This window comes from Mycetomoellerius zeteki, unplaced genomic scaffold, assembly GCF_001594055.1.
Source record: "Mycetomoellerius zeteki isolate Tzet28-1 unplaced genomic scaffold, Tzet1.0 scaffold197, whole genome shotgun sequence".
In the NCBI taxonomy this organism is placed as follows: Eukaryota; Metazoa; Arthropoda; class Insecta; order Hymenoptera; family Formicidae; genus Mycetomoellerius; species Mycetomoellerius zeteki.
The window spans coordinates 107,245-133,479 of NW_017256926.1; the positions used below are offsets into that span (position 1 = coordinate 107,245).

The 26,235-nt window shown below is 37.1% G+C and overlaps 3 protein-coding genes across 4 annotated transcripts in view; 1 reads left to right on the forward strand and 2 right to left on the reverse strand.

Annotated features, from left to right (window-relative positions):
* Syngr (synaptogyrin) overlaps window positions 1-5,162 on the forward strand; it is a 10,439-nt gene extending 5,277 nt beyond the window's left edge. Inside the window, exons 4-8 of the mRNA XM_018447074.1 lie at window positions 748-918; window positions 1,884-2,110; window positions 2,259-2,406; window positions 2,544-2,871; window positions 3,156-5,162. Coding sequence (XP_018302576.1) covers window positions 748-918; window positions 1,884-2,110; window positions 2,259-2,406; window positions 2,544-2,741 — 744 coding nt within the window. The 3' untranslated portion in view covers window positions 2,742-2,871; window positions 3,156-5,162. The remainder of the gene's footprint in view (window positions 1-747; window positions 919-1,883; window positions 2,111-2,258; window positions 2,407-2,543; window positions 2,872-3,155) is intronic.
* Window positions 5,163-6,320: 1,158 nt separating this feature from the next.
* Window positions 6,321-12,307, reverse strand: LOC108722097 (CCA tRNA nucleotidyltransferase 1, mitochondrial). Of its 2 annotated transcripts, none has more exons than XM_018447024.1 (3): window positions 12,215-12,307; window positions 8,177-8,787; window positions 6,321-7,134 (listed from the first exon to the last, which is right to left on the reverse strand). In XM_018447024.1, exons 1-3 carry the CDS (start codon window positions 12,242-12,244, stop codon window positions 6,360-6,362), a joined length of 1,416 nt encoding a protein of 471 aa, XP_018302526.1. In that variant the 5' UTR covers window positions 12,245-12,307; the 3' UTR covers window positions 6,321-6,359. The 2 variants fall into 2 exon arrangements, with proteins under 2 accessions (XP_018302526.1, XP_018302525.1); XM_018447023.1 differs by lacking the exon at window positions 12,215-12,307 and adding an exon at window positions 9,071-9,234.
* PHRF1 (PHD and ring finger domains 1) lies at window positions 12,240-24,644 on the reverse strand. The gene is given in 15 exon segments (XM_018447022.1): window positions 12,240-12,324; window positions 12,548-12,666; window positions 12,782-12,910; window positions 12,998-13,095; window positions 13,339-13,792; window positions 14,267-15,633; window positions 15,636-16,432; window positions 16,434-19,769; window positions 20,060-20,301; window positions 21,433-21,945; window positions 22,405-22,635; window positions 22,840-23,262; window positions 23,354-23,425; window positions 23,629-23,803; window positions 24,022-24,644. Coding segments are annotated over 14 exon segments (7,929 nt in total). The 5' UTR covers window positions 23,758-23,803; window positions 24,022-24,644; the 3' UTR covers window positions 12,240-12,305.
* Window positions 24,645-26,235: the final 1,591 nt, after the last annotated feature.

Genomic DNA, 26,235 nt, shown 5'->3' on the forward strand with positions numbered 1-26,235 from the left:
AATATTTGTTTCATATTCATATAAAGCAAACCCATACAGCACGAATGTAATGTATGGGTTTGCTTTATATGAATATGAAACAAATATTTATAAGATATTTTCAGAAAGGTTTTTATGAAGATGTCAGGAAAGTTGCATTCTTTCAGAAACATGCTAAAATGTCTTTGAAACATTTTGTGATGAATGGGAAGATTTCTAACCTCAATTTTCCATTTCTCATCTTTTGCTCTAAATAATTGAAATAAAGTTTAATGATAAATATAAGTATTTACCTCGCATAATCTTGAATTCGAGAAAGGTATCCATTTATCACGCCGACAGTTTATTAACCACTTCTTTCTTCTTTCTGCTTCCGTTGGAAAGCGGAACGTTGAAACCCGGCTTCACTCCTATTCTTACAATTTAATGCACTACAACCGCCCATTTTATTTATTGCACTTATTAATTCTACGACCGTGTTTCGTATACACTGTCAGTGTACATACTATTTTTTAAATTTATAGTATACTATAGATTTTCAGCACTGGCAGTACGGCATCTTTGCTTGGCTTGAATTTTCCCGCACTGACTAAGAGCCAATATGGCGGATGCATATTCCTGTATAATATAGTACCCTAACGTAACGGCACGAAGGCACGGCGCCGGATCCGCGTACACACCCCCGGGGCTATCGTCGAAGCGGTGAACGCATGCGCATGCGCTCGGTCGCTGCGTGAGCTTTGAAATCTCCGCTTCAGTCGCACTAAGATGGACGGCGGAGCGTACGGCGGTGGAAAGGCCGGGGCCCCTTTCGATCCGATCGCGTTCGTCCAGCGGCCGCAGGTCATTCTGAGAGCATTATGCCTGGTAAGTCGTCACAGCCTCCTGAGAGCGGGATCGTTTCAAGGTCGATTCAAGAGCGTGATCGCGACGACGACGGTGCCGTGGGTAAAGAGAGAGAGAGAGGAGAATGAGGGAGGGGGGTGAGAACGAGCGAGATCCCTCGACACGGATGGTCATTGATTTTAAAAGAGAGCCTCGGCTCCTCCCCCACTACCACTACCATGATGGGGTTCTATTGATTTTTCGCGAATTCCAGCGGGTACGCACCCGTGCACCATGGATCTCTATGGTGTTTGATATAATTATTATTGGGACCCGTTGCTGCTCGATTCGACGGAGCGAATCATTTATTTGACCTTCCTCGCGGATATATCTAGCGAAATGCAAAGCTCGGGTCGCGGACCTCTCCCCGCATTGTCTTCTTGACAACGTTATTAACTAATGAATTCCATCCCATTCGTTCTCTCTCTCTTTTTCTTGTCAAAAACGCTTATTTCTCCTGTATTATATAAATATAGGAAAGCAGTGGTTAAATATGCAAGGTGCCTGCAGTCAGAGCATGTCAGCTTAAGATCCGAGATATTTTAAAATTGGAATCATATTCGAAAAAATATTGAAGATTTTGGAATAGCATATTTATGTTAAATTGAATTTTTAATAGATTTTTATTGATTTCAGACTCGTGTATTTTTTTCGATCAAGACACAGCCAATATTTTTTTCTCCATTTAATTATTTATATATTATCAAATATAATAAAATATAAAAGTAATTAAAGAATATCAAATATATATTTAGGCTTTTGTTATGCGTTACTTTTGTTAAAGTATTGTGTTTTAGACTGCTTTTAGGAGACACAGTCCATATGATGTCATTCTATCCTTCTTGGCGTTCAATGACTAATAAAGATAAAATGACTATCTTCTAAAAGGAAAAGAACCTTAATTTTTATGTATAAATATTTTATATTTTGTTACAACACAATATATCTTCATCTTCTGAGTCTCTACTATTCTTCATTCATTTTACTGTTTTACAGAAGAATTTTTATCATGCTTCTAGCTATTTGCAATAATCGTGTTTGGATGTATAAGCAGCAAGGGCTATCTTGTGAAAGAAGATGGGAAAGAAGTTTGTCTTTACAATGAGGATAATAATGCGTGCAACTATGGGATTGGTATCGGAGTACTGGCGTTTTTGGCCAGTATCGGATTCCTCGCGGGTGAATACCTGTTTGAACAAATGTCGTCCGTCAAGACTAGGAAACATTTTGTCCTCATAGATTTAGGGTAAGCTGTATACATTTGTATAGTCTAGACGTAAAATTTGTATGATCTTAATCATGTCAAAAGTGTTAATGTGAAATCCTTCGACATATCTTGATACACAACTTGATATGATATACCATATATTAATATAATAATATCATAATTACAGTTTCTCGGGTTTGTGGTCTTTCCTTTATTTTGTGGGATTCTGTTACTTGACAAATGCATGGAATAATTCTGTAAGACCACCGAACGGATATGGAGTCAATAATGTACAATCGGCTATTGCATTCTCGTTCTTTTCCATCTTTACTTGGGTACGTTAGATGAAGTTCATGCGGCAAATTTTATTTAATTGTTAACTTCTATTTTTAGTTAGTTTTCTTTGATTTAAATAGATAAACGATTATGTTCTCCTCTGAATTTGCCTCAGAATTGTATTCTGTCATTACAGGCCGCTTGTGCTTGGTTCGCGTTTCAAAGATTTAAACAAGGTACTGACGCGGCATTTGCTCCAAGTTACGAGGCGGATCCTGTCGGTGGTACAGGATACACAAGTTATCCTGACGCCACTGACACTGCTTACCAAGAACCGCCGTTCGGTCAACAACAACAGCGGGGTATGGGTGACTTTCAAGCCCCAGCTTACTAAAAGTCATCCATAGTCGTACCAAAATGTATTTCCATTAAATGCACAGCGAGCTACTTACGAAAGAAGATGATTTAGGATAATTTTTCAGAACAAGATATATATTGTTTTCCATCACCTATTTTGCTTAAAGGTAATCTCAACATTATTACGAAATTATAATTTCGATATTTTTATTACTCATAATTTCCTGCGTATTGTTGTTTTTATTGATACTAATCTAAAAGAAAAACGCAAGAAATATATATTCTCTAATGTATCTCTGGTTCCGATGAATAATGTGCCAAGGTATGTAAAAGATGATCGTCAGTCAAGATCTATTTAAGAATCGTCAGTGCGCAAAATTCTTTTCTTTGCGATAAATAGTATTTTAATAAAATTTGTAGTAATTACATCAAATTGTATTTTCCTTTACAGACTAAAGAGAACTTCATTCGCTGATAGGTCGCTGGGCAGCGCGTTGGTCATAGAGTAAGTTTTCATGGCAAGATGTAGAAAGAAGTTATTTGTTAAACTGTGCTTCTTATTGTTGACCACTTGTAAGTTACACTTATCCATACGCCCGATGTCACAAAAAAATGCGTTAGGTGTGTTTGAAATCCATATATGCCTGGATATGCGTTATGACGGTGGCTACTGACCATCTATGGGAAATAAATATAATATCTTATAATGAGTAACACTATAACTAAACTCCATAAATAAGTAAGAACTAGTACATGCACAGGCTATGTATATTTTAACGTTATAACGTGTTCATGGTAAATGCGACTTAAATATAACAGTAATATTATGCGTTGCATTATTATGCAATTAGTATTAAACGATGTACACGAAGTCTAGGATTGAAATGAGTAAGTCTCGAATAAGTCGACACACGTTTTAATATTAGTGAGACAATATCTAAGTTACTTAAGTTACTTGTCGTATGAGTTGCAAGATAATGAGATATTTCCTTACAGAATAGCATTAGCAAATATAATTGCACTTATAAACCGCGATGAATAACAAAACCAAAGTTTTAACATTTAAAAAAATATATATATATATACATATGTGCAAATTATAATAGGCATAACTTCACATAAATTGTCCATGATGTTAACTTACTAGATTTTTGTATTTGAGTCGCTCTATATGTTAACGATTCATTAACATGAAGGGAAAAAAACTTGTAATTGAATGTGTCTCGAAGAAAGTTTATTTTCATTGAATTTTTGTATTCAATGATTCTTTACTTTGATAAGTATTTATGAAATCTCAGGAATATATTTCCAATTATTCATATTTATTTATTTAATTATTTATTATCATTATTTATTACACAAGATGAATATAAATCTCAATATGCACGCTAAGAGTCCTGCATTACTAAAAATATGAAATATTTCGATTGATGAGCATGAGCATCGATAGAAAAAATATATGTATATGATAATTTTGAATTTAATAATCCTGAAGGCGTGCGTGTCGTCGAATAATAGAAAATAGCAATCTTGAATTAATAAATTGAGGTAATCTTTTGTTTAGAGCAGAATAAAAGTATTATATAAATACTTGTATAATTTTAAATTTATGGTTCGAAGTATTTATTTAGGTATTCTTTTGTCGCTACATTAAACAATGTAAACATTATTAAAAACTTATGCAGTAATTTAGTAGTCTGAAAAGATTCGAGAGAATTATACATTCTAGGCATGCACGAACTGTACAGTTGAGTATAAGAAATTCTTTAATTTCCATTTGTGTAAAAACATGATTTTTATAGATATTTATGTTTATAGCCTTCCCCCTCGATCTTTCGGTATATCTAGTTTGCATAACTCTCTTGAAGAGAATATATAAGAATATATGATCCTGATAATTTGAAAAACATAGTTTGTGTAAAATATTACGTGAAATGCAATAATAATCATTATATGTATTCCTGATAGTTCTAAAAATAACATCTCTTTGAATGTGCAGGATTAATTGTGATACGAAAAAATGTATTTTCGCGACATTTAATTATATTTTATATATTTCCTTTTCTTTATGATTGATTTAGACTGCATATTCAACGGGTTGAATTTTTAGATTATGTTCACACTTCTCAAAATTGATCTCACTTCTTTGAAATATCTTAGCCCTTCTAAGTACATAGCTAATAATATTGTTGACTAGTAGCATAGTGTGACATACAGCTCATGTCCACCAAGAAGGGTTGAGGCAATAACAAACACAGTCTAAAAAAAATTCTCACCAATCTTTACCACATAAGAAAGAAAACGTGATCCGTGCTTTTGATTTCGCCTGTGAAATCAGAGGAAGGAACAGGATAATCGTACTTGGCAAAATGTAATACTATCAAAAAGTATCTACTATAACGCTGTAAAAGAATAAAAATGTGTATTAAGATGTGAGTATCGATAACTAATAAATATATAGCTGTTGTATTATTGTACTTATACATATATATATACTATATAGATGTATATATATTATGTATATATACATATACATATATATACATCTAATCATTGCATTTAATGCAGTAGCAATGCGTATGCGTCTGTAAAGATTTGAGTGTTTAGGAACGATCTATAATGTAACTTGAAATAGCCAAAATACATATAAGTGATTATTTTTATGCAAGTCCACATAATTGTATGACAATTAAGTAACAGATTACGTTTATCTTATACGATCGCAGTTTACGACTATTCGTTTCAAATTTAATTCGTAATATGTTACACGTATATTATATTTTCTTTTTACTTATATTTATTACACAGGATGCTCAGCTGTACTCTATGGGGCTCCGCACAATAAAAGGAACAGAGAACAGAGAATAAGAATTTCAACCTATCAGAAATTATGTATTGTGAAATACACAGTTTCTGATAGGTTGAAATTCTTATTCTCTGTTCTCTGTTCTTTTTATTGTGCAGAGCCCCTATGACAGACATACAAACTGTCAGAAGAATTCTTTTTCTAAAAGCATATATTTACATTCATATAAACTTCTAGCAATGGTGCGTTTCTTTTCAACATGCAAAATATATAGCAATTTATTTGACTTACTATACACAGTCACTTAAGGCACATATTAGCGACTTATTACGCGACAAAATCGAATGTCGTATCTTCGTTTTAGTTAAAAATGTTTTCTGGTAATTTCAAATTTCGTTTTATACACCTGCTACAATTGTAATATATAACACGTCTTGTAGAATTTATTTGCAGGGGAAAAAATGCAGGATTTTATTTCTTAATAAATCTTTGAGTGCCTAACATAAAGTACGTTTTTTTCGTATTTTATAGAAAGATACATTCATAACCGATATAAATTATTAATATAATTAAGTTCATGTTCGAAATACCGATATCTTTCAATTAAAAACATCTCAACATTTTTCTATATACAGTATTTTATTTATTTGCTTTTCACTAAAAATAACTTATCAAAAATTATGCAAAAATCGCTTCATCTTTTTCATAAAATGTTTAACAGTAATAAATTACTAATTGCTTAGACTATTTAGTCTAAAAATAATTAAATACAACCTACTAAATTTCTGTTAATAAAATAATAATGTTTGCTGCAGGTAACAAAACTATTTCAAAATATTTCGAAAATATTTATTTCAGTTTTTTAAACTTCTTGTTCTTCTCTTTATCTAATGTTTTGTATTCTTCTTCTAATTCACTGACTATACTTGGTACATGCTTTATAAGCTGGTCGTCGGTTAGTTTAAAGTCCGCATCGATCCATATCCTTTTCAGTTCAATTAGGATGCTGCCTATCATCTTTTTAACCGGCACATGTTTCATCAACATGCTGCCATTGACAGGAAATTTCGGAATTACCCATTGTTCGAATTCGTCCAAAAGCTGCATTGCACCACAGTATCTCAATAACTCCTTCACATCCTCTTTGAGGATGTCATATCTCTTTATTTGTTGAAGAAGGACCAGCTGCTGATAAGGCTTCAACGGTTTCTCGCAGGGTTTGCATTTCCTATGTTGGACCAGGAAGATCGCCAAATCTCTGTCGGAATTAGACAGTTTCAATCTCTCGTGTAATTTTATCACCTCGTATTCATCCTTCAGCATCGACACGATCAAGGATATAGGCTTCAAAGTCACTTTATTTGATTGCGCGCGCTCATAAACTTTTCGAAAGTTCTCTACGTCGGGTTCTTCGGGTAGACCGATGTATCTGCTGCTACCGCACTCGAGTAACTTTAGGGTCAATTCCAGGGCAAAAGTGCCGCTTAGAATCTTGTTCCATTCGCTCCAAATCCTCTCGCCGGATATCTGTTTCAGACCGCCAATGTTTTCTTTTAACGCCGTTATCGTAGCCTCGTCATGCTGATTTGGGATGTCCATTATTCTTCCATAGAAACGAAAGTACCTGACAGTAATCAAACAATGTAAATCTTATGTAAGCGTCTCAAAGATTCGGTGTAACTATTGATACATGTAAGGTTCATAATAATGCTACTTATATTAATTGTGATAAATTCTGCAAAAATGCATATAATATACAGGGGATAAACTAAATAATATGAACACTTGAAAAATACACATTTTTTACTACTTATTTCATGAATAAGAGGTTGGCCTATCACCTGCTTTTAATATACATTCTATCTTTATTGGAACGGTCACATAATGCTTGAATAGTTATCAATGGAACGTTGTACTATTATTTTAGTATAATAGAATATCTTTCAATGGGTCTGTTTGCATTGCTTGCACTAATTGCTACCTTCATTTTCTCTTTCCTCAATATTCGAATATATATTTATCTCGTTTTAAGTGCAAAAATTCTTAGAAATTTCATGCACCGTGAAAAGACTCAATTGCTCATATAAATGATATTGGAGAAAGAAATTTTTCTCTATTTTTCCAATTGCTCTGTTTTCCGGAACTCTAATATTTTTCCTAGCCAATGCAATTGCCTGATTTAGTATCATTTGTAGTTTTATATACAGTAGAAGAGCAGAGTGAGAAAGAGATTTCAATATCTTCTAATCTCTTTCTTTCTTTTTCCAATATCTTTCAAGCAATTAAAATTTCTTTTGCTAGAACAGTACAATATTGCAGTTATACTATTCAAGCATATATAACTCTTTCAACAAGAATAAAATCTGTATTAAAGACCAAATGATGATCAATTTCTTATTAATAAAACAAGTCGATTTAGTGCTTTCTAGCAAGAGACACAGTGATTGTATCTGTGTTTAACAGTGGCAAACCACAAGGATTTAGTAATTCACTGTGTTATCTGTGTCTCTTGCTGGAAAACCTAATATTTCTTGTTTGTATCTATTGACCTTATATTTGTTTTGTTATTGCTGTGCAATTTTAGGAATGTTAGAATTTAATTTTTTAATTTCTCAGATGTTCATATTATTTTGTTTATCCCCCATATATATATTAATAATACGTACCTTAAGATTCTAAGATAATCTTCTTGAATCCTAACACTAGCTTCGCCTACAAAAACTATCTTCTTCTTCTTTAAGTCGTCGTAACCATAGAAATAATCATACACCCTGCCGTCGAGGTCGAGGAACATGGAATTGATGGTCAGATCCCTTCTGTTAGCGTCCAACTTCCAGTCCTTTGTGAATTCCACCTGTGCATGGCGTCCATCGGTCAGAACGTCGATTCTCAGAGTGGTGATCTCAAAGTTTTCCATATCGTTTATCCTCGCCGTGATCGTTCCATGCCTTTCACCCTTCTCGTTTATCATCCTGATCTCCTCGTTCGTGAACATGTCCTTCATCTGCTGTGGCGTGGCGTCAGTCGCGAAGTCCAGATCCTTAGGCTGCTTGTCCATCAGGATGTCGCGCACCGCGCCGCCGGCGATCCTCAGCTCGTAATTATGTTTCTTGAACAGGCTTGCAAGTTTCTCTAATTCCGGGGTGAAGATGGAGCGAAAATACGGGCTGTCCAGCTTCATGACTACAGGATCGACCCTCGACGGTGGCTGGTCATCCATCCTGGTCTTCCTCCAGACTCTCTCGTGTATTCTTCTCGTTAGCCCGTATTTTCTCACCTGCACGGCAACAAAAACACTATTACCTACTTGTTACTTTTTCGCTCGCCGGAAAAGTACTTCAATACCTGGTTCCACTAATGTAGGATCAACTTAAATCTCAATTCAATTTATATACTCTTTAATTTTTTTTAATTCTTAAAATTAGAAAACGATAAACAATAAAAGTTAAACTGAGAGATTAAAGTTAATCTACGTGGTGGAAACGGACGATGTCGATCTAACATAACCTAACTTTTTAAATCGCTATTCTAAGGAGATTAACACGATCATTTTTACTTACGGTAATAATATCGCGACAAAGGAGATTTATCGTACGCTGTGCCAATGTATTTAACATAGCGCTTACATGCGTTAGCTTTATTTCCGTACGTATTTCCAAACGCACGTGTCACGACGAACATGCGATGATGCGATCAACCTGTTCCCCTTCATCTTATGCGATGGTTTCGGCAGGTTTGTCATATTATTATCTCAAACTGACTCGAATACTACGTTCTACGATTTCTATCCGTTACCGGTATTTGGCACAGCGTAGCAAATGTACCGATCTTTTTGTTAGTTCACGGTTTTTCGATATTTTATATTCGTTCCTAAAATTATACCTTTAGTCTGCTTTTTAATTATATTTTCTTTGAGTATGTTTATAAAATGTATTTATGCAAAATACAGAAATAAATAATAATCTCTAATAAAACTTATGTATTACAAAAAATATATTAAGTTACATGTAAATAAATTAAATATTTTATATAAAATCAATTAAATTATATATAATAAATAAATTCATATTATTTATAAATTTATATAAAAAATTACATAAAATAAATACAGAAATATAAAATATATTATATAAAATATATTATATATTAAATACAGAAATATATAATATATTCAAATTCGCAATTAAATTTAGCCTCCCTATTTATCTTTCAAATTATAATTTCTTGGAAAATGCGAAATAAATAGGATGTTTAATTTTAATCTTGATTCAACTAACTCTTCATCTTTTTTTAGTTTAGAAAAAGATGAAGAGTAACTTAAACCGAGATTAAAGTTAATTTACATTAGAGTAGAAACGGGCATTAGATTATATAAAGTTAATGTATATTTTCCTAGGAAATCTGAGATGAATTTTTCGAAGGATTTTTCTCGTTTAATCTCTCATCTTCTGGGAAAAAAGATCAATTCACATAAATACAATTAAAATATCATTCGAAACACACGCACGCACGCAATTGTAGGAGATGCTAGAGTGACCAAATTATCTGTTCAGTCAATACAGAGATTTTTATACGACTGTAATGTCAATAATTTATTAATTTAGTCACTCCGGCATCCCCTTAAACCGTTTAATAACAGAAAGGCTTAGTTCAGAAAGATAGGACTGCAATGATATTATTATATTAATTGATGTTTAATAATGATAATCCATAAGTGCGTATCAACTTCATAGAGCGTTGATTCGTCAGTACAAACTGAATGAGCAATTCAATAATATTAAACTCTTTATTCTCCATTCGTTTATGTACATTGCTATTTAGTACAAAAGAGAGTTCATGCACACAAGAATTAACGACAGTTTAATTAACGATGGATTTAACATCATTTTATTGATGTAATGATCATTGACATAATCATTACTTATTAATATCGATGTGATCAGTGATGATATCTTCTATGATACGGATCGTCACACATGTTTCGCTTAAATTCACATCAACCAATGTCGTATGTTTTTGATATAATAAAATTTATAAGTACCTATATACGTTCCAAAGAGGATGTAATTTTCGCTGTCTTACGTAAAAAGTATAAAATCTATCCACATGTAGTGTATGAGCGTACAATCCGGTCGTTAAAATGTATAACAGAATTTTATACGGTAGCTAATACAATATGCATTTTTATTAATTGCAAATAACACGTACGTGTATTTTATGTAATGGTACTTGCCGAAATTAGGATTTTCACGGCGTGCCATTAGAAATACGAAGTTATTCACGAGACATTACTTCAGCATTAATTTATTTATTCTTATCGGTTGAAAAAATACTTATGTGCTGACGCTTAAAACGAACACGATTGTATCCTATGAAGGTATGCAAAAGTTTTTTTCCGTTACGTTACTTTGTTACAGACTCACTATAGCGCTTTATTACACTGCGTAAATTGATTATACATTATTGTTTCAATACGTTATACATTCTGCACTTTGGAACATCGAGTACCTATTAAAGAAAAAATAAAAACGGCCGAAAAACGCCGTTTCCGCAGCGATCGTCCTGTCTTCCTACAAGTAACATACGTAGGTTCACGTCTCGCTTATTCTCAACGAGGTCATCTAATTCTGTATCTTATTATTAATATCATATCAAGTAAGTTATCAAGATTATATATATGTAATGCGATCATATATGTATGTATATACATGTAAATAACGGAGGCGTATCGTGTGAACTGACACCCGAGCCGCGTTTACTGCTAAAGGCGAGACATGAATACGGGTTACAGTGTCTATAAGACAGTATTGTTTTTCTTTTTTTCTGAAAAGCGGAACGAGCTGTTAAAAATTGACGTCTTAAAAATCTGTTTTACATATCGGGCGTACGGAATTATATATAAGCATAGTAAAACGCAACTTATATCGATTTTACATTATACAGAGACAACATCCGGCATTTTTATACATGATTTATCTACATTTGAAGTCGCTGATCGGAAATGTGTTTTACTTGAGTGCCGTTTTATCTTCTGTTTACATAATATGAATAAAGTGAAACAAGGTGCCGCACATATCTTGTACTCTTGGAAACATACTCGTTGGTAAAAGATCTCAGCAGGCCATTTTTCGCTTATACAAAGGTTTAAGAATCTATCTTGATTTAAGGATCTATTAATTTTTTTTTACACTGCAAGTTGTTGGGAAAATACACCTGGCCATCCGTTTCCTTTTTCATAAATAGCGATTCGAATTATTTGAGCGTTCTTTCGTTATTCATTTTATTTTTTTGAATTACGCAATCACACTCTAAATTATAACCTTATCGTACAATATTTTCTAGTTAGTTTAGCGGAGGATCGTTGATCGTGATCCGAACCGAATTTTAAAAGGCATCGCAATGTACGGCTGTATATTCGGACAGAGGCCGTACATCATCGAGTGCCTTCGCGAATACGTGCGATCATACCTAGACGTTAATATTTGTGAATAATAATAGTAATCACGAACTCTTATTCTTTCGTATTTAAACAATTAGATAAATAAAAATATTACGCTTATACAATTAATGAATCAAGTATGTACACACAATACATATTTCACTCATCGGCAGATGTATATGCATAGATGCATGCATATACATAGTGTAGATATATGCATATGTATATAAATACATATGTATATGCATATTTCTAATTCACTTACCATCCAGAAGAGAGAATGTGTTTTACGCATGGTCTAAGGAGAGGCCTAACGTTGAAGAATTTTCTAATGCGCTAGGATTGCCAACACGTGATCAACTCCATAGAGTTTTCCTGTAAGTGTCATTAAATACAATTGCATGAAAAGATGAGAGAAGCATTAATTCCGCTTGTAATACACACACACACACACACACACACACATATATATATATAAAATATATAATATATATTTATATGTAGGTATGTATATATTGATGTATGACTAAGTGCGCCCTAAACTTCATTTTATTAATATAAAAGCTGTATAATGCAGCTGTATTCAAATTATACTTACGTAGGTTTCGTTAATTTACCAGAAGTCTTCTTCTTATTATTTCGACACTTCTTTACGTACGCTTCTATTAGATGGGCTATCTTTTTAGGATTAATTTCGCCTGTCTTATTATGGCATATCTGTAATTGAGAGATTGCAGGATATTTTTATTATGTGTATTTCTTATTATTTGGATTATGTTTAATTCGATATTACTTTTAATTAATAAAAAATCTAAATTTATATAATATTCACCTTAGGTACTGCTTTGCGCATGATGTCTTTATATTCTTCTTTTGTAATGTGCTTTTTGGTATAATGGGGTTTGAGAACTAATTTTACTTCTTCCACGACTCTCTCTTGTCGGTTTAGTTTTTTAAGAAACTGTAACAGCACAGAATAAAAAAATTTTTTACATAATTTTATTACATATTTAATGTAATTTTACAAATTATATTAACGTTGATATACCTTGTCTTTAACTTGCATTTCTACGGCAGAGCTAGGAAGATCGTCCAGGATTTGAAGCTGATTTTCGTCCATGCGTACGCCAACCTTAGGATTGGTAGTTATAAAATACATCATTTACATAATTATTAAAATATTAATATTAATTACTGAAATATATATCTATATTTGTTTGTTAATATTAAGAAAAATGTTCATGATAAAACTTCTAAAACAGATGAAACTTTTAATCTTATATAGCATCTGTTATATTGTTCATATATACAATAGTTACTATAAATAAGACTCGGACCTCTCTCTGTATCGTCTCGATTAAAAAAAAAAACGAAAATTAAAGTACGTACACTTCTTCGTCTTTTCCTTAGTGACCTTTTTAATTCTGTTTTTGGTTGCAGTCTTAATTGGAGGCAGTATTCCACTGAATAACGCGTCGAACGGATCTTTCTTCTCCGCGCTCTTGTTGATCTTCGGCGTGCCGCTAGTTTTAGCAGCGGCAGGCGGTGGTGCATTTGCAATGGGTGAATTATTAAAGTTGACAGGACTAGGTGGATCGAACAGGCTATCACTCAGGGTCGATCCCGGTGAATAAGGGGAGGACATGTCGATGATATTGTCGTTCGTCATATCTATGGTCGCATCGTTACCGTTCTGCCCTACCGTCGAGCTATTTTTATTCTGAGTGGATTTGGAAGATCGCGGCAAAGTGGATGACTTCGCAGAATTTGCAAATACATTAGGAAGCTGCGGTCTGTCGTTTGTGCGTTGCTTTATCTGATTGCTCGGTGAGATGCGATTAGGCTGTAAGAAAACCAAGTATCAAACCGAAAATAGACTCAAGATTTGATTTGGCAATTCGTTTAAGGTAATTTCATGCAGCAAAGCTTCGAAGACTCCTCATTTCGCCGTAAACGAAGCCAGCGTTCAACGCTTTCCGCTAAAGACTCTTATCTTTTCATGGATCGAAGTTTCGCTGACGAAATTACTCCCACTCGCCGTGAATAAAGAAACGTTGAACAGATAATCCAAAAAATTGACCAATCAAAAGATGCTTCGAATTTGGCTAATCAAGTGGACCATAGCCAGAGTCAGCGTTGCTTCGCTCATAGTTGGACAGTGTCGAACTTTGAGTGAAGCTTTGCTCGCTACGCATTTTCGCACGAATCGGCGGAATGGGAAGCCTTCGCCAGCGAAGCTTCGCTCTGCATGAAATTGTATCTTTAGAATGAATTAATTAAAATTAACATTTCAATAAAGCAAAAACAAATCGAATACCTGCGACAGAGTTCTTTGTGCGGGATTAGACGTGTTGCTAGTATTGAAGCTTCTCTGCACTGCGGCCGCTACCGTCGCTAAGACGGGATTGATAGTACTAAACGGATTGACGGTCGATTGCACGTTTTGCGGATTCTGCTGGGTCTTGGGCGGACTGCTGCTGCATGATTGGGCTACGTCAGTCTGACTCTCCGGCACGGGAGACGCAGAGACGTCTCTCTGAGGTGATGGTCTCTTGATAGTGACTATCGATATTATCTTTGGCTTCTCTATCGGCTTCTCCTGAGCGGGTTGTTCTTGCTGTTGACTGGGCTCGTCCAACGGCAACGGAGTGTCCGCAGCTCCGTCGTGCTTCCTGGGCGAATTGCGCTGCGCTCGGTCACGCTCGTCGTTTGGCGTTGCTTCTTGGCTGGCGTCCGGCGTTGGTGAACGAGATTTAGTTGGATCAAAGGGATCATAAGCGTCCGGAGAAGTTGGCGGAGATGTTGGTGGCTCGGGAGGTGTGTTGGGGCCGATTTTGAGACGCAGTTCCAATTCTTCCTGCGCCCGCATTTCGAGCTCCTCTTCGGCCCGCTCGTCCATCATCTCCTCTTCTTCCTCCTCCTCTTCCTCTTCTTCTTCCTCCTCCAACAGCGGATTTATCAGGGACGGTCTAAGATTGCTGGGCTGCTTGTTTATGGAAAATTTGATCTGTGGCTCCGGCGGCGTCTTCGGACCTTGCGAGACGAACTGCTCGCGCGGTGGCGATGCCTGTGACGGCTGACATTGTTCCGGCGATGCAGCAAGCGTTTCCTGTACCTGCTTATCGTCGTCGTCACTCAGTATTATAACGTCGCGAGGCGATGGCGTTTGTTCGCGGAACGGCGATTGGTCCAGATCGATCACGGCCACGGGTTTCTTCGTCGCCGCGATCTCAGCCGCCTTGGATTTCTTTTTCTTATCCTTCTTCGCCTTCGGTGACTTCGATCGCTTATCTTTCGTCTTATCTTTCTTCGATCGCTTCGCGGAGGGCGTAGTCTCCGTCTGAACGGACTCTCTTCGACGGCGTTTTATCGGAGGTGACAATGGAATAGTGGTTGGTAACTCCAATGGTAAGGACAATGGATTTGTCTCGTTGTCTTTGTTGAAGCATACGCTAACCAGGATATTATCACCACTAGCAAATACTTCTTTCGACGGCGGTGGAGTCCTGTTACGTTTATTCTTTCGCCGTTTCTCTGCCTCCTTGGACTTCCGACTCTCTTTCCGTCGTTCCTTCTTCTTCTTCTTTATCGCCTCCTTGTTTGTTAATATGACGGTCAAATTCTTTGGCGACACGTTATCCAGTACGGATGGTGGTGACCAATTTCGTGTCCCGATCGGCTCCACGGCGGTGTCTTCGATCTCGAACGCGACCAGGATGGCGTCCACTGCGCGCTCCACGAACGCTCGCGCTCTTCGCGCTCGCGCGGGAATTGCTGCTCTTGGTCCACGCTCTTCTCGTTCAGCTGTTCCCAGTTCCTGTTACGATCCCGCTCTCGCGAGATTGACCTGACCTTCGACCGCGATCGACTGTGCACCTTCCTCTTACTGTGCTTCTTCTCGCGTGCTTTGGACGTCCTCTTCGGCGACTTGCTGCGCGATCTCTTACGGTTCCTGGAACGACTGCGCGACTTGTACTTCTTCGTCTTCTCCTTCCTCTTATCGCGCGATCTCGACAGGGATCGCCTACGTCGTCTAGGCGACAGCGATCGCCGCTTGCGAGACAGCGAACGCGATCTTCTACGAGAGATGGAATACCGTCTCGATAGAGATCGCCTTCGCGACTTACGTCTGATATGAGACGACGATCTTTTGCGCGAATTGGAACGGCATGATTTGGAATACGATTGGCCACGATCTCTCGACCAGGACAATCGGGCACGGGATCTACTCTTCGATCGTCCCTTCAAATACGATTGACTTCGTCGATCTTTCGAGCTCAACTGAATTCTATTCGACGAACGACTTCTCGATCTGCTTCGTGACTTCTCTCTGATGTCCCTGCCGTACTCGTCCTTTCTCGGTCGCGACGGTTTCTCGGCCACGATCTTTCTTACGTCATATCGCGGTAACTCTTTTCTCTTCTCCTTCTTCTTACTAATTTCCTTTGTCTTTTTCTTAGAAGACCTGTCCTTTTCTCTTTCCATATGGCCTATCCTTTGTACTTTTTGAAAGTTTCTTCCAAGAGACCAAATTATCTGATGAAATGTTCTCCTTGTTTTTCTCCGTGCTCTCCTTGTTCTTTTCCTTTTTGTCCTTTTTCCTCTTCTTTTTACTGTCTTCTTTATCCTCTCTGAATTTTTCACGCTCCTTCGTCTCCAGTTTACTCTCGTCTAATATCTCGCCATCCTCCATTTCTTTCTCTCTCTCTTTACGTAACGCCAAAGCGATCAATTCCTCCTCAAAATTTATCGCATCGTCGGTTTCGGAGATAGCCTCAGTACCCAGCTCAGCGTAACCAGTCAATGACCTGCAGTCATCTAGATCGTCATTCGTTTTGTCCTTCGTCGGTGTGATAGGCTCCAAGCCGGCTTCGAACGGCATACATCGCTCCACCGGCGTATTCTCGTCTCTCAAGGGCAACTCGTCTTTACAAGGTGTGTAAGCGCCATCCGAGTCCCAATTGTTATCAAAAGTGGCAGGTACAGGTGGTTCGTTTACCTTGTCCTTCTCGATTGGGAATTGTTCCACTTCATCATCCACCGTCGAGAAACTTTCTTTCTCGTGCCGTTGATCCGACAAATTTGGATCCTCATTGTCACTCGACGCTTTATCATCGTCTTTGTCATCCTTATTATCATTCGCTTTGGCAAGTTTATGGCTGCTCGATGAACGCTCATCGTCGCTGCTTGATTCTCGCTCTTGCGAGTCGTCTGCAGTCATCTCACCTTGCAATTCGGTATTTGAACGAGATAACATGGTTTTATTCGTTGTGTCACCACCTTCCAAGTCTTCCGAGCTGCATTCAATACTCAGCTCGCTGCTATCCAATTTTCTTGGTGATAACCGAGCCATATCAAGAGTAGGCGATGACATTGCGCTTTCCGTGACCGCCATGGTCTCTTGTGGTGTGATATTTATCGCCACCAATTGCACTTCTTGTTCATTGTCTTCCTCTTCCTTCCTGTTGGACGAAGCATCGACATGTTTCGATTTCTCGTCCACCTTCGTAGCTTCTTCATCCGAGGAGCTCTCAGAATGGGACTCTTTGCTTCCGCGCTGACTATCAAGTTTAAATGATTCTTTCTTTTTCGGGCTCTCTGAAACAGGCTCCAACTCCGTATTCTCTTCTTTTTCCTCTTCTTCTTCTTCAGCAATTTGTGGTCCTATTTTAATCAACTGGTCCAGCGCTATTGATGATTGTACGATTGTGGATTCAATCTCTGATTTTGACGAACTGACATCTTTATCGCTGTCTTGCTCTTGTTGCTGTTTGTCACTCGATGGCGCCGTCGTTTTTTTCTGAAGAACACTGTTCTGCGAATTATCGTCCAACTGCAGGCCACTCAGTCGATTGTTAAGCCTAATTTTGTTACCGATCTTGAAGGTAATCTTACCACGATGCGAATCGTGCGAGATCTTCTTCGGCGGTATCTTACTCAAGGTTTGACGCTCCTTCTGTAACGCCTCGAGATAAGGATCGGCCGGCTCAGGTGGCAAATCCGGCAGATCGCAGGCTTGAATGTCTCCCACAATAATATCATCATCATCGGGGATGCTGGGCGGTAACGGTGGCGGCTGTAGTGATCCCAGCTGCTGTGACAATTCCTGTTCTGTATGTCTAGCCACGTCCATGGTCTGCGACGAGTAGATGGAAAAATTTGGGCAGTCCGACTGTGAGTCATTATCATCATCATCATCGTACGCAGTCAACCGAATGGGTTCCTGTGTATGTTCTCTGCTTTGAGTCGTCGTCGCGACAGTTGGCAACGGAGGATAAGTCGCAGAGACCAACGGCGGCGCATTTGGCATAGGTATGTTACAACTGTCTACAACAACTGTCTTACAACTGCTGTTCCGCAACGTATCTGTCTTCTCCAACGTTTTCAACGGAGTGGAAACATCGTCATTGCTGTCGCTGTCGGCTGCGAACGGATCATATTTGTCGCCGCTTACCGGCAGATCTCTTGGCAACTCTCTTGTTTCTTCCTTATGACTATCGTCAATAACCAATTCCTGCTCACTATCGTCCTTGTCGCTTCTGGAGTTTTCTTCGAAATTCAATAAACCAGACGGCGGTTCTGGCGGTGGCAACAAAATCATCGAGCTATTATTGTGAAGATCTTCCTGTGGATCGCAATCAGACTTGGCTAGTGGTTCGATGTCACAATAGATATCGCAGTCATCGTTGTCTTGTCGCGTAGCAGGTGACGCAGCCACGGGTGACGCAATTACAGGCGACCCGACCATGGGATCCGGCATCACAATGCGATCATTCTGTTCAGATGGCAACTGATAGTTTCGCGTCATATCTTCCGGCAGGTTGACTGAAGGTAGACTGTTGTGTATGTGTACCGGCTGCTGTATATTTATTGTTTCCGGTGCGTTTGATGGCGCAACGGACGGAGCACCAGGAGGCGGTATGCCTAACGGGGGTAGCCGAGGAGGCCTGGGAAAACGATCCGTCACGTGCGGAAACGGCGGCCTCTGATCGAAGCCGCCACTGCCGTCCGTATAATTAAACGGTCGTTCGGTGGGTGGTGGTGGCGGCGGAAAACGCATCCGTTCATTGCGAAAATGCTGGGGATTGCGGCTGCGAAACGGCGGCGGCGGTACGTGGGCACCAAACATGGGTGGTCCGCCACAGTGCTCAAAATTTGGATTGTAGAACGGCGGCGGACCAAAGTCGCGATTCCCAAAGTTGTCCCGCGGACCACCGCCGCCGGTCCCGCCGCTGTAATTATGCCTGCCACCACCGCTTGGCGGTAGTGAATCCCGGCCACCGCCGTAGGTCTGCCCTCCATGGCCGCCGTGTCGACCGTTATCACGACCATAACCACCCCGGAAGTTGCCTCTATTACCGCCACCACTGCCGCCACCTCCGCCACAGGGATTGTTGTACATTGGCGCCTGCGTAATATCACTAGAATTAATGTTAGACAAATCCAATGGTGTGTCCACCTTTTTCAGGATTGCTTCCTCATATTGCATGACTTCTTCCTCATCCCGTTTCTCCTTTTTCGGACTCTCATTGTTATTGATACTGTGTTTGTTTTCCTTTTCAAGATTCTTCACCAACAATGTGCCGTCAGCCTTCAGGACCACATTCGCCTTCTTCTTGGTCGAATGCCATAGCTCCTGACTGCTCATTATACTGCTCAGTAGATCTGATATGCCAGTATTATCTATTTCGTTGATCGGATCAACCATAGTTTTTAAAATGGCGCGACGTCTGATCGACGGCATCGCTGATCGTCGTTGTCGTACGTTTATCATAGGACCACTTCCAATTCCAATGGAATCTTCATCGTCATCGTCCGACCTAAGGAAAAAATTATTTTTTATTAAAATATTTCACTGAAATATTATTCTATCTTATATTTTTAGTTTTGTTATATTTCAAACTTTTTTAAACCAAAATCATCTGAACAATAGAGGATTAAACATTATAGAGCAATATCTCATGCCTAAAATAAAGTGTGCAATCCAGCATTAATAAAATGAAACATACTGCATCTTTATCTGCGTTCAAGAAAAGAATTATATACAATTTGGAAGAGGGGGGTCAATTAAGGATAAGAGTATAGAGAATAAATAGGATCAATTGCTCACCCAGGTGGACTGTAACCTAATCCCAGATCATTTCCAAAGAGACTGACTTGAGATATACCAGCGCTATGTCTGGCATTTATGAGAACGCTTTTCTCAGGTACAGAGATGTTATTTTTCATGACAGGTATGAGCTGCGGTATCTTCGATTTCTTCATACCGAGTGTAGAGGCCAATCTTCTTTTTACCGTTCGTGTACTCAGCACGGACGCTTCAATGCGCGCACGTCGCTTGTATTTTCTCCTCTGGAGAAATAATAACTACATATGTGCTTTTATAAAGATCAGAAAAAATATGATAGACAATGTATACATTTAATAACAAAAATTAGATGAAAATTAAATGTAAAGTAGCATGAGGAGAAGGCGTTGTGAAAAAAATTCTTTTTAAAAATTTTCAAATTTATCTTTAAGATAAAAGACAGATAAGTTAGAGTAAGTTAGTAAAGTAAGCAATTAATAGATTTTATTGACTAGAATATTTTAGAAAACATATACAAGTTTAATTAGTATACTAAGTTGCGATTATTTTGAAAGAAAGATAATTAAAAGTCTCATGAAAATAAGTCTATTAAATTAATTTGTAAATTCATTGTTCTTTAATATTTGGCTTATATTATTTTTGAGATTACTCTAAGTAGATGTATCGCTGTTGATGGCAATGCTCTCAGGATAATCTTCTTGTACATGATTTAAGTATTTTTAATGTGTTTAATTACAAAAATGTATTATTTTATTAACTTATATTAATATATCTTATACTTCACGAATTATATAAAAATATATTACAAATAGAAGTCACATTAAGAAATCAATTACACAAGTGACTTTAATCTTAAAGTTAAACGGTTTCTAAGATTTAGCATATAAATATGATAAAGGAAGTTTCTAAGATTTAGCATATGAATATATGATAACGTCATTTGCAAAATTAAGAAAAAAAACCAAGTGCATCTAGTGTGAGAAAATCATTTTATTTATATAAATCAAGAACAATGAGTTACAATCGACAAATCTAAAATCGATCAATTTAATTGTGTTACGAAGGCATAAGTATGATTGGGGAATACAGCAGTGATCGGATAGAAGATGATGAACACTTAATGAGACACCCTGGCATTACCAGACCGTACAATTTTATAAGAATTAAGTTATACATATACACATATTTTAATAAACACAGCATAAAGATACGGGAATTATATACAAAAATTTTTACTTATTAGTCAATAATATGAATGCAAATAGAATATATCCACCTTATCGCGAAACATTAAAAAGATTTAGAAATAATGTCATATACGCATCTGGCAATGCGATGAGCAATGTTACGTGTTAAGCTATTATGCTACATTTGAGGAGAAATTAGCGTTATACCTTGCCGGTTTTTTTTGTACTTTTCTTACACTTCCTCCTTGACGTGGATGATGCAATTTTGACATACGTCACTATTTCTTCCTCTTCGCCGTCATTGTTGAGTTCTTTAATTCGTACTTCTCGAAATAAATTACTGCCGCTTTTCTTCTTCGAATTTTTGGGGTGTTTTTTCTTTTTTCTTTTCGATATTTTGGTCTTAGACTTTGTATTCAAACGCGTGGAAGAAGCGTTACCTTCTAGGCTAGTGTTTGGAGAGCGACTTCGACTATTGTCACCAATCGAATCAAGGCCAGACGAAGTTGACGGCTGGTTTGGATCAATAAATTGCTCATGTGTTCGATTACGATTGCGCCTAGAATTGACTCTGGAAACGCGTCTGGCAGGTAGATACATACGATCATCGACATGAGGAAGTATATTACGGAATATGTTTAAGCTCGTTCCTATTTCATGAAAGAAACGACTAGTATTTCTCCCCGTTGTTATAAGAGTTGGCACAAAACTCGACAAATACTGCAAAGATAAATAAAATTTAGGAATTAATTTTTATATTCTTGTGTTCATTACACCTGGTTTTTATAAAAGCCGAAAGGTAATTCTTTTATACATCAAAGAACATTTCATATATAAATTCAATTAATTCATATGTGAAAATGTTATATAAAAAAAAATTAAAATTTTTTTAAATAAATTGTGTATCAGACAATTTCAATTTGTTTTTATATCTTGTAATTTAGTTTTCGCAATTGTTTTGAAATTACTGTATGTATTTCTAATTTAAAAATCTCAAGTATATTATGGAAATGAGTTACACAAAAAAAATTACATTAAATCTGGAATTAATGTTTGTTTATTTAAAAAAATATTTTATATGAAAAAAATTGTCAGTTAAATTGTAATCCATAAATAATATATATTGTTGTAATGTACAACTCGTCTTTAGATATTTTTTAAGTATGAATAAATTGTTACCGATCGTCTAGTCGAGCTGCTTCGGGTACACATCGGACAATACCATTCTTCAATAGGAACTGTAGTTATTGGGGGTGTTAAACATTCCATATGATAGCCGCAATCGCAATTGTCGCAAAGTAACATTCGATCTTCTCTATCACTTTGATGACATATTTCACAAAAAGTTGGATCGTCCGGCAATTGATTTTCAATACGCGGCACAGCTTCTACTGGTAAATGATTTATGATCTAAGGAAAGTAAAAAAAAGTGCACATTAAAATTGCAATTTAATTCATTCTCTCTCTCCCTCTCCCTCCCCCCCCCTCTCTCTCTCTCTCTCTCTATATATATATATATATATATATTTCAGTAGTTTATTTCTTGTACAGCTTGGTTGTGTTAATTTTTTAAAATCATACAGTGCTGAATAACAAACTTGTAAAAAAAATTACCTCGCCATCAAAATGATTTCTAACAACAATTGTAGTGAAGGATATGCGATCCACTGGGCAAGTATTGATGTTTTTACTCCATTCCAATAAACATTCTAAACAGAAGCAATGGTCACATTCAGAGGGGGTACCAACTTGCTGTTTTCTAAATGGTAGCAGACATATAGGACATTTTTCCAACTGATCATCACTGCTATCAGAGTTAGCGTTGGCATTAGTTGATGAAGAAGAACCAGGTTTATTATTGGCATTTTCACTTTTTAAAGTTTTAGATAAAACTTTGCGCTTAGCAGTACATTTATAAGTATCGCCACTTGATTCATCTGAACTAGTCCAATCACTTTCCCATTCGGTAGTACTACTGTCTGTAATATGTATGGATCTGCTTTCCTCACTACTATTAGATTCATCACTAATAACTCTCTGCAACAAAATAATATTAATGAAGACATGTCGCTATCAATAAATTTGGCTAAACATTTCTTTAAAAAAATATAACAATCATAATACTTACATGGTTTTGTCGTCTAATCACAGGCTTAGGTACATCACTATCGCTGCTGCTTTCTCCTTCGCTAACGACTCTCTGGAACAATAAATAAACGTAACTTAATATAAATTTTTAACAATTTGTTCGTCTTAGAAATAAGACTATATAAATAAAATTGAGTAAAGAGGCTATGCAAATGAGATTTAATAGATTCCACAAATATTATACAATTAGAATTAAACATTTGATTTAATCAATATTTAAAGATACTGTAATAATTGAAGCATTTCCACACGTACAAGTTTCTTCTTTCTTCGAATTTGTACAATAACAGATTCATCGCTGCTATCACTGTCGCTAATGACAATTTTTTTGCGTTTATGATTATGATGACGTATCAAACAAGTATTATCGCTGTCGCTTGACATCTTGACTATCGCTACAATTCATACCCCCTGAATTCTTCTCATAGATCTGTAACTAAGAATTCATGATGTCAATTTGTGTCCACTGTATTACCTATTTTCAGCAAAGTAACAAACAAATTATTCGGGTTCTATCTAAATTCTACCGAAAATCGTTCGGTTCCTCAATAACGGAAGCTACATATAAATTTATACAAATTTATTTCGCGTACAGTTTGGGAACGAATCCCATGGTGCCCTAAACAGAACAATCTAAATGAAGATTACTCGATGCTGCGCGGTGCGCCCGTTCCGGAATCTCAAATCGTGGCCGAATCGTCCCACACGATGATGATCGACATCTGGGAAACGTCGTCGGCTCGCTCACCCTGATGAGCTGCAGGTGGATGACGGCGTCGCGGTGGACGATCCCACGATTCCGCGCGCGCTCTCGGCGTCGTCGATGACGGTTCGCGAAAGTCGTTGCTGATTCCGCGTTGCGGTCGCACCCAATAGTTCTCGATGCCGTGGAAAGAGGCTCGCGAGAACGTATCTAGAACCGCACCGATGCGAGTTGACGCTTCTCAATTTTCGTCCCGCTTCGTTCCTAGTCACTCTTTCTCTCTCTCTTCCTCACGCTAACTCTTCCTCACTCTGTCCCTCTCGTTCTCTTATTCTCGGTGTTGCTCCTGATTCCTTTCGTGATCGTGTCGCACGCCGATGAATCGTGGGCATGCGGCACCGATCCCCCGATCCTCGTAAGGACGGAACGGCCTTGAGCCGTTCGCGCCGGAATTATCTCCTCGGACTCTCCCCTGCGATAGTATACCGAAAAATAACGCGTTCTATCGCGAGACTGCGGACATATTGAATCGCGGACGCCGTGCTTGCCGTAGTGGTGTGTATGGATGACGTTGCGACGTCACTTCCGGCCTTACATTTTGAGACGAGGCGAAAGTACGGGAAACGTCGCGCGTAGTACCGGACCGATCGGAAGTAGGGTACTATATTATACAGGAATATGCATCCGCCATATTGGCTCCTAGTCAGTGCGGGAAAATTCGAGCCAAGCAAAGATGCCGTACTGCCAGTGCTGAAAATCTATAGTATACTATAAATTTTAAAAATAGTATGTACACTGACAGTGTATACGAAACACGGTCGTAGAATTAATAAGTGCAATAAATAAAATGGGCAGTTGTAGTGCATTAAATTGTAAGAATAGGAGTGAAGCCGGGTTTCAACGTTCCGCTTTCCAACGGAAGTAGAAAGAAGAAAGAAGTGGTTAATAAACTGTCGGCGTGACAAATGGATACCTTTCTCGAATTCAAGATTATGCGAGGTAAATACTTATATTTATCATTAAACTTTATTTCAATTATTTAGAGCAAAAGATGAGAAATGGAAAATTGAGGTTAGAAATCTTCCCATTCATCACAAAATGTTTCAAAGACATTTTAGCATGTTTCTGAAAGGATGCAACTTTCCTGACATCTTCATAAAAACCTTTCTGAAAATATCTTATAAATATTTGTTTCATATTCATATAAAGCAAACCCATACATTACATTCGTGCTGTATGGGTTTGCTTTATATGAATATGAAACAAATATTTATAAGACATTTTTTAAAGGTTTTGTTTTAATTTTTTTTTGCAGATTCACTTTAAAAGCTCTCAATTTGAACAAAATAGGCAAGATGGGTTGAGAAAATTAAAGCCAAATGCTGTACCGACGTTATTTGATGTACCAAAAAGAATTGAAAGCATGAAGCAAAAAAGGTTTCTATTATTTCGTCTTTTAAATTCAAATTTTTTAATTTAATTTGTGTAAAATGAATTATAATTACGATATATATATATATATAACACACGTACGCTCACGTATATATAAAATAAACATTTCTTATGAGACATTAGAGAAATTCACTAGATGTTGACCAATGAAATTATAATTAGTAAATTTGTTTACTTAAAACAACAGGTCTGTTCGCGTTGCTTGAAATCCCTAAAAATTTTCGAACTTAAAATGAGATAGATGTATATTTGGGCGTTGAAAAGAGAGAATGCGAAGATGCTGAATGTAAAAAGTGCAAGCAACGCGAACAGACCAATAGTCTGTTTTCAATTTTTGCGTTAAACTGCACTATATGTACATACACATATATAATAAATTATAAATAATAATAATAATAATTAAATTCTACATACTTTTTAAAAAATAATTCAAGCAAAATTGTATAGTCAGGGCCTAAAAGGTTGCAACACTTTTCTTTAGATGGGTTTCGGAATGCAGCCTATTCACAGAGCGAATGGCTACGTTCAGCAGAAAAAGCAGCTTTGCAACTGTTGTAAAATCCTTGAATATGATTGGTTTATACATTTAGATCCAGTGATGAACTAAGAGCAAGACCAATCATATTAGAGAATTTTATAACAGTTACAAAGCTGCTTTTTCTGCTGAACGCAGCCAATAGATGCATTCAGAATAGCGCTGATTGGTT